Below are 9,750 nucleotides of genomic sequence, written 5' to 3' on the forward strand. Positions count from 1 at the left end.
TATGTCCATTTCCCACAAAACAAAAGGCCAAGGCGATTACATTTGATGAAAAACTTTTGATAGATTCTTGACAAGGTTTGCATTTCTGCACATAATTCTTGCAACATGACTTTATAGTTGGCAAATAATAACCAACTCAAATGACTCTGGTGGCCATGGATTGAGCTATAAAATACATGCCACAAATACCACTATGGAATCTCATTTGCTTCAATGATTAAGTGACATGATTTAATCTTGATCTTTTTTGGCTTCCACTTTGTTCTCTTTGAGATGATTCCAAATATCTATCATCCAACCTCTATTCCTAACTTCACCAGCCAAGATTGTTTTGACTTCAAAACTTGGAGTTGTAACAACTTGTTGAATGGCCGTCTTGCGTTGGCCAAAATGTTTGGCCAATATGTTTGGATTTAAGTGCGGGTGCTGTAAGATGTAGTCCCTGCCTATCTGCTTTACAATTTAATGGAAAAAATCATGCATAAATTATGTTTTGTTATTCTTTTAACTAGGTGTATATGTAGAGGATTCAAATGGCCGCACCCATGCAGATCACTTCTTATAAGTGGGCTGATCTGGCCCATCAAATTTTTTTACAGACCACTTGTACCCGACTAAATTCGTTGGTCCATTGAGCCATATTGAATTGATCCATTTCATATTATTTTTTATTTTTATTTAACTTTACAAAGAAAAAAATATCATGTCAAATAGACCTATTAAGTTTTGGACTTAAAAATTATTGGTCCATCATAGCTCGATTAACCCACCAGACCGAGACAAATTAGCTCAATTCTTTCTTGAGTCACTTTTTAAGAACTCGGTTTGTTGGGTCATTGGACCAACCCATCAGGCAAAACCATTTTTGACACGTCTATGTAACCAGACGTGAGCGAGCTAACCTCAGAAAATCTTCCAAGTTGAAATGATCTTATATTTTCTGGAATAGGAGATTCTAGCCTAAAAGAAGTTTCTGAGTTGAGTATATATGATGGAGTTTGCATGGATGACTGATCTGCCACTGTGTGTTTGTTAGATAGATTGGACGAAAAGTGAATGTGTTTTTCTTGCTGCACAGGCAGAGTAGCTTTTGTGTTTGAATGTGTATATTTGTTTTCTTCTCCTGAATCCATTCTCATTTGAGATAATTGCAGAGGTTGCAAACCTTCCGGAAAGAACATAGGATGAAAACTCAACCCATTTTTCATTGACAGCATTTGATATATATTAGCATAAAACCATATTAGAAACAAGCTCAACAGATTTTCTACTTCCCCTTTCCCCTTTATGCTCAAAATTAAAGAGTAAACAAAGTGGGAAGAGATTCCTAACAAGAATTTAATCAAGGTATCTATAAACAGCATAATGTATAAAGCATTATTCGTGTGTTATTTACAAGTTGATGTTTCAATAGTTCTGTAAACAAAAGTATCAACATGTACGAAGTAAAGTAAACTATATTTTCTGATTGTTTGATAGTCTGAATGCTCTGAAGTGCATATATTGAATGCTACAGAACAAAGAACATAACAAGCAAAACTATGACCATTACATTGTATTCATCATGCCGTATAATAATTTCTGATGGAAGCCAATAAGTATTTCAGAGGCTGATATTCAAGTGTATTTGGTAAAGAATGCCCAAGTGAAGTGAGGGTAATATAAGTGGAGAGATCTAACATCTTAAAGTTATTAGGCAAGATTGGGCATCGAACACACAATCAGTGGCGGAACTTGAAAAAATTTTTCAGGGGTGCCAGATTATTTTTAGGGGTGCCAGATTATTTTCATATATATATATAAAATTATAAATTATTTTTTTATTAATTAAAAAAATTAGAATTTCTCTTTTTTAACATAATTTTTTTAGTTTTATTATAATTAATAATATAATAATATATAAATATAATATTAATATATATATATAAAAAAATTTAGAAAAGTTTGGGGGAGCCGTGGCTCCCCCCTGTCCCTATGAAGATCCGCCCCTGCACACAATTATCGTTCATTACCATTTACCAAGCCCATTGAATATCTCCCCTCACAAAGCAGAAACCTTATCCTTGCAATCATAAAGATTATTTCAAAACTTGTGTTCTTTGTAACAGCCCAAATTTTTGCGGGGCCGTGAGCCCAATTCGTTGCCTGGAACGGGTCGTTCCGATTGGAGAACGGGCCGTTCTGAAAGTAGAACGGGTCGTTCTGCTGGGTTTTGAAACGGGCCGTTCCGGTTTTGGAACGGGCCGTTCCAGTTGAGATTTTTGCTTGGTTTTGGAGGGTCCAGAACGGCCGTTCCACTTTTGGAACGGGCTGTTCCGGATTAGCTGAGGCAGATTCCTATAAATAGGAGGACTTACCTCTCATTTTCTCACATCTCTCATTCTCTCTTCCTATTCTCTTCTGTTCTTTCTTCTTCCCCTCTTCTTCTCTCTGAAGACCATGGGGCACTTAGAGGAGGAGACCAAGAGATCCCTGTTGTAGTTTCAACTGCTGTTTATCCAGGTACGGGGGAAAAAGGGAATTATTTATATGTAGAGTTACATGAAGAAATTAGATAGAGGAAGAATCCTTTAGGATTATGAGCAATTTTATAATTATTTCTGTTTGGAGAATTATTAGTCTTATTTGATTCTGTATGAATTTAGGATTATGAATATATGATTTATTTGTAAAAATGATGCTCTGGGAGAGAGAACGAAATTATAGAAAAGTTTTGGAAAAATTGAAATATTTCTGTTTGAGGAATTAATGATACCATTAGATTCTGTATGTGTTGAGGATTAGAAATATATATTTAATTTGTAAGAATGATGATCTGAGAGGGAGAACAAAACTGTAGAAAAGTGCTTGTGAGTTAAGTTTTGAAAGAATTAGGGGTTTTATTGTTTATGTTAAAGTTATATGAAATTGATAATTCCATTGTTTATAATATTAATTTATGAATGTTATTATTATATTGATTGATAAGAATGAATGATCTTGATGTGAATTACTTGAGGGGTGTGTAAACCCTTATTTTGTTGGACTTATCTGTTGTGTATGTGAGGTGAAATTGTGTACGTGATGTGAATTTGAATTATGAGATGAGATGTTGTATGGATGTGATTATGATTGTGATTGTGGTGCCTCACATCAGTGACTAGGGATGACACGGCCCCTGGGTAAGTGGTGCTACAGGGAGGGCATGACCCTAGCATGGTGTGGGATGAGTAAGACAGTTAACACACACCACTTATGTCGATTATGGCAAGCCTGACATAGGGTTAATTGCAAGAGACCGTATGAATTGTAATTTGATTGTGGTTCCTCACACTAAAGGATCAAGGATGATACGAACCCTGGTAGTTGATGTTTCAGGGACGAGCGTACTCCCAGATGATCAGGGATGATACGAACCCTGGGTAGGTGATGCTTCAGGGACGAGCGTACTCCTTAATGACTAGGAATGGCACGGCCCCTGGGTAAGTGATGCTACAGGGAGGGCGTGACCCTGGTTTGGTGTGGGAGGCAATTAACCTGTATCACTTGTGTCAGATGTGGCGAGGTCTTGACATAGTGTTAATTATAAGATTGGTGTGAATTATGGATGTGGAAATGATATTGTTAATTGTAAGATTGACATGAATTATGGATATGGAAATGATGTTGTAAATTGTATAATTGGTGTGGATTATGATGAATTGAGATATGTATGTGAAATGAGATATGTTAAATGTGAATTCAGATGTGAAGATGATGAATGATTGATATATATATATATATCTATATATATTTTATTAAATAATGAATTATGATGAGATTATATTGTGATGTGTTTGTATGTACTTTGCATATAGATATTTTCTTTTCTCACCGTATAAACTGTGGATATTTTAGGTGAAGAAGATCCGGCTACGAGTGGCATCTAGAATGCCAACAGTTAAATTATGGGAATGCTTTGATAGTGTGACATCGGGGCAGAGGATTTCTAGGACAGAATATTTATATGGATTTGGTATTGTAATAAATGATTTTAAAATTGTAAACTCTTAAATTTTACCTTTCAAGTTTTATTTTTTTCAGTCATTTTTTTATATTGAAGAAAGAACAGTTTTGAAGTTTTATGTGAACCCTTTTACGAACCCTTTGAAAGTTTATTCTTCTTAATTAAATTATATTATATATGTATTGGGGTAGTAAGGGTGTCACATTCTTTGCTGCCCTTCTTTTATCGTCATGAAATTAACCAAGATTTAGGCTTATTTTAACTGAATAATAACTAATGTCATGCTAATTTAGAGTGAAGCTTCCTTTTTGGGATGTCTTTGGGTAACAAAGCATCCCAATTTTTTTAGTTCCTCTAAGGATGCTATTAAAGATATCTTCATCAAAATTGCACATTAAGGTCCATTCCGAAAGAACCTATAATTTATGTAAGTAGCTAGTAATGACAAAGGAAATACTAGTGCACTAACCAGTTTGTCATTGCAGACATAAAAATTCAAATGCTTGAAATACAGTGGATACTAAAGCTTGCACTTATAAGTAGTATCAAACTATCAATACATGATCACGCTCAAGTGTCCAAAATCTCTCATTAAAACAAATAAGCAAGACATTATTAATTTATTACTCATGAATCATGATTAATAACTACTTAAATTCCAATCTAAGGATGTACAAGAATAACTTGCACCCCTACAATAATGAAGGATACAGAGAGATACAGACCTGTACTTGGAGCTGAAGCTGTTTAAGGTATTCAATAGCTTCATCAAGCATTGAAGCCTTATCAGTCTGCCATACAGCAATCCTCCACAGTCAAAGAACAAAGAATCAAGTAGATTGCTACACAAACTAAGATAAAAGAAACCAGTGTACCTTGTTAGAACTGGGAATTAGATTTTGCAAAGCCTTTAATTTCTCATTGATCCTACTCCTCCTCCGCTGCTCAATAAACCCCACACCAGACATAAGAAGCCGAAAGGAAAATTACTCAAGCACACAAAAATAACCATCATGCAGAAGCAGAACCAGAAGAATTTATTGCGGTGCAGGTGAAATTTTTTTTAGAGTAAATACAAAAGTGACATTGGATTGATTTCCTCGAACCTGAAAAATGACAAATTAGTCCTTTCTTTGTGACATTGACCAAATTTGAGGATTAACTTTGTTGTTAAGTTGACAGATTCGGAGACTAAATTCTAGCATTGATTTATTCAAAAAAATTCCCTTCTGGTTATTTACAATGGAGGAGGGTACCTGCTAATTAAGCATCCATAATTGAATGGTGAAAGCACTCAATTCATGATTGATTAATTAGTAGGTTCATTTACTACAAGACGAAGACAAACTCTTAGTAATCACATCAGCATATATAGGTTCAACAAATTATATACTTTCTCTAAATTTTATTAATTAGTAATCACATCAACATAGCTTCAATATGTTAAGAGATTTCTCATCAAAGAAGAATTTGCAAACCTTTTCAAATAGGTTATGAACTTCCGCAGCTCTGCTCCTTTTGGAGGAACTCCTAGAACGAACCCACTTTGTTGGAACTGTAACCTCTTCCACCAACGCTTCACCCTCCTACATTCACAAAATATTCATATATATATATATATATATATATATATATATAGGGAGCATATCAAGTGAGAGAGAATTTATTACGAGAGATGAGAGGGTTAAAATATAACCCTTAAATTAATCAAGTGAGAGAAAATTTGAGATTTAATTAAGTGAGAGAAAATTAATCAAGGTTATATTTTAACCCTCTCATCTCTCATAATAAATTCCCTCTCACTTAATATGTTTCCTATATATATATATATATATATTATAATATAAATAAAATCCACTACGGCACATTAAATATTAGAAACCAGAAGCAACACTACCTCACTCGCTACCACAGACAAAGAAGTAGAACCCTTTGAGATCCCATCTCGTAGTGCATATTGTTGTGCAGTTTTGGAGCTACAGAGCCTATCCATGGATGTCGTTACCCTCGTGGGTCATGAGGGATGAACGGAGGAGAATCTGACGCAGGACAAGGTAGATTTCATCCTGTGTGGTCGAAGAAGACATGTTATTTTGTACAACATATTGTTTTGGTTTTCAGAAGCGTACGAGAGGAAGGAGAGTGAGTGGTTTTATTTTTCGGGGTTCGAGTTCAGAGTCGGTTGCAGAGACAAGTGTTTATGTTTGTGATTATAAAACGTGTAATGGTAATGCAGCTACCTTGAGAAACCGATGGAGAAAAAGAACCAAAAGGTTTACAAAGAAAGGGTATGACGTATGACATGGGGAATTGTGGACTGGTTTTGGATCAAAAGTATGGTTCGCTGACACTAGCACAACAGCGATCATGTTTGATGAGAAGAAACTCCAATACGACTTACTAGGCCTTGGTTTATATTTATATATAAGCTATACAAAAATATTTTGGGTACCCTTCAACATCCGGAATGAGAGAGAAAGAAAATAATATATAAGTACAATTATACGATGTGATAAAAAAAAATAGAAAACAATACGTAAGATGTGGTTGAAACGTTTAAAATTATGGAATATCATTGAAAAAATCTTTGACTGACTAAATTTCTTTAAGTCAACATTATGCTTCTAGTATAATATTGACTAAAAAATATCTCGAAACGAAGAAAATCATATTATTTTATATATTTTTGATAAGAGAAAAATATTTGTCTGATGATAATAAAGAGGTGAGCACTTATATTTGTATAGGAAGCTATTACAACACCATAGACTCCAACGGAAGCTATTTTCTACGAAGAAAAATAATCCGACTGTGATAAAGACGTATAACCTAGACAATTACAACAAGATATAATTGAAAGAATAACATAATATAAAAAGGAAAAATCTTATACTCTAATAATTAATGGATTATCAATCCAACTGACTTATGAACTTATCTATAATTATTTCAACGTAAGTTATGTGAAAACTGACTTGATAAAATATTGATTGACTTAGTTACATTTAGTCTAACTGAGTCTTGTTATTATGATTATGTCCCTCCCTCCCCTCTCAACATTCAAAGAGGAAGAATTTTGAACGAGTCTACAATGTGGAGTTTAGGAAGCAGGGATTGAAATCCAAATATTGTCCTTTTAAGAGGAATGATTAAACCCAAATATTGTCCTTTTCACTAGATCATGACTGAGGAATGCGTTTATTAGCTTCAGGATGCAGTTGAGGCATTGATCAAAAGGGAAAAGTTGAAACATTTTGTGACAGGAGGAAATGATAGAAGAAGCCCCACTCAGAGCACAGGACGAGAACGATCAACAAGTCAAGAAAGACACTCATCCTTCTCCTTAGGGCAAGTCCCATTTATGGAAAACACAAGTTTCCAAGGTACAAGTAGCTTAGAATAGCCCATCGAGAAGCAAAATAAAGGAATCACCGAAGCGAAACCATAAAGTCATTTACATGATTTCTAGGGGTTTTTCCAGTGGGGAGCATCCAAGGATGCTCGAAAGAAACATGGTAGAGAGGTTATGACAACGTCAACAATCTTACCTAAAGAGGTTTTGACAAAGAGAAAAACACTTTCTCTTTCTTTTGATGAAACTGACATGAGGGGGATTTTATATGGGCATGATGATCTACTTATCGACGTCTCTGCTCTTATGACAAACAAGGAAATGCATATACTACTAGTCGACAATGGAAGATCTCTAAACATCACATCTCTAGGGTATGTTAAGCTTCTAGTGACATTCGAAGAATTCTCAATGATCTGGACAATTTCAACACTTTTCATGGTAGTTAAAAGCAATTCAACATACAATGCGCTCTTAGGGAGATCTTCATTGAGCGCATTGGAAGCAATTACTTCAGTATTTTATTTGGCAATGAAGGGAAGGTGGTTACTGTTAGAGAAGATCATAAAAGAGCGCGACAATGTTATGAGGATTCGCACAAAATTTTCGTTGCCCCAACAATCTAAAAGGAGGAAGAAATAGGATCAACCAAGTGACACAAGGGAAATCCTAAGGTGATGACCAAGTTAGATTGTCGTGAGGAGCCTGAATTTTTTGTGAGGAGGCCAAAGCTAGAAGAAGAGTTGTTAGTAGTTTAGGTTAGACCAAATCTTACTCAGACAGTAAAAGTAAGATTGGATTTTCTAGATGATGTGAAGGAGAAGTTGATCATATATAGTTAGATCATATCGGCTTTGAAATGACATTTACTGGCTAGTTGTGAACCATACTATAAAGCCAATTTTCTAAAAGTGGTGACGCACAAGTCTAGATCGAGCTTTAGAAATGGAGAAGCAAGTTGGTGAGCTCTTGAGGGTAGAACTCATTAGTTACAAAATACTACATAGTTGGAGAACATAATGATGGTAAAGAAACAATTTGGCAAGTGGTGAATATGCAGTGGACTATATGAATTTGAACAAACATTGCCTAAAGGATATTAATACCTACTTCCTTGCATAGATAAGTTGGTCGATGGCTCGTCTAGAAGCTGACTCTTGTGTTTCATGGATGTTTTCTTGGGCTATAATCAAATTCCTTTGAGGGAGTAAAACTAGGAGTGAAATGAATAAAATAATACAAGGAGAAAGGGTTTAATTGTGTAATAAAAAAATTGTTCCTTTTTTTTTATATTTAGAAATTACTAGTTTAAAATGTTCTAAGCTCATAATTAAAAATATAGTTCTTTTGTAAAACTAATATGAGACTTTCAAAACTTTTTTAAAAGTGTTGATTTCAGTGAAAGATATAACTATGTTTTGAGAGATGGTCATGTGTTTGAAGCTTTGAAATCAAAATCTTAGTTTTTAATAAGAAAACATATTTAAAAGCACAATGAGAGAATGAGATAAACACAATAAATTTGCACTGATTTACCCTAATCCCAAGACTATGTTTATTCTTCACTATTTTAGTGAACTTTTCACTAAAACTTAACTCTAGCCATCATAACTTGTTACACGTCAACTTCATAGGTTGTACAACAAATTTTAGAGCTCACGACTCTTCCACCAATACTCAAGATAAATGCATCAATAGTGAACACAACAACACCTTAACCACAACACCCTATTGGTCTTAGTTGAGATCTCCAAGGTTAAATACAACAATTTGTTTGTAATGGTTTGTATAGACAGCAAAATCTCTCTCCCTCTCTTTGTCTCTCTCTCCCTCTATTTATTTTTTTACAAATGTTTTCACATAGGAAAATATATCTCACTTCTTTTTTCTTATACAATATACATTGAAATAGATGAATGAAGAAACAGGTATCTCTTTTTCATAAAGAGGGATTAAGCAAAAAGTGATTTTCTAAAATAAAGTTTTAAGCACAAAATGAACTATTCTATTATTATTTTAGTGGTTGTGAAAAGCTCCAAAGTCTTTTCTTTTATAATAAGTCAAAAGGTGACTATTATAATTTGACACGTGCTATAGAAAAGCAAGCAACTTTTTAAAAGTTAATGTTAGTTGATACTTTTGACAATTGGCACTCATTGTGAGTTACCACTCTAAGGACCAATTGGATGGTATTCTAATAGCTTGTTCTATATATTGGTCCATTATGATGAATCATTGTGAAGTTTAACTATCTTCTTCTTTTTTTTTCTTCTTCTTGATATCTCTAATTGTTTTGGTTAGTGGTTTATGCTTCGTATATAAACCATTTTGATGCTTCATTCAAAATCTTCATGTTGTAAATAAGTTCAAGGCTGAAACTCATGTACAAATGATGATATCTACAATCGTTTTG

The 9,750-nt window shown here is 34.2% G+C and overlaps 1 protein-coding gene across 1 annotated transcript; it reads right to left on the bottom strand.

Moving 5' to 3' along the window:
* Nucleotides 1–231: 231 nt before the first annotated feature.
* Nucleotides 232–6,075, bottom strand: LOC145958039 (uncharacterized; the record flags this gene model as incomplete). The annotated part of the gene is made up of 6 exons (XM_083074490.1): nt 232–1,221; nt 4,715–4,776; nt 4,861–4,926; nt 5,464–5,571; nt 5,883–5,890; nt 5,991–6,075. Coding segments are annotated over 6 exons (717 nt in total), but the record flags the coding sequence as incomplete, so codon positions are not given.
* Between the last annotated feature and the right edge of the window lie 3,675 nt (nt 6,076–9,750).

Source organism: Cajanus cajan, chromosome 5, assembly GCF_000230855.2.
Source record: "Cajanus cajan strain Asha chromosome 5, NIPB_CcT2T_4, whole genome shotgun sequence".
In the NCBI taxonomy this organism is placed as follows: domain Eukaryota; kingdom Viridiplantae; phylum Streptophyta; class Magnoliopsida; order Fabales; family Fabaceae; genus Cajanus; species Cajanus cajan.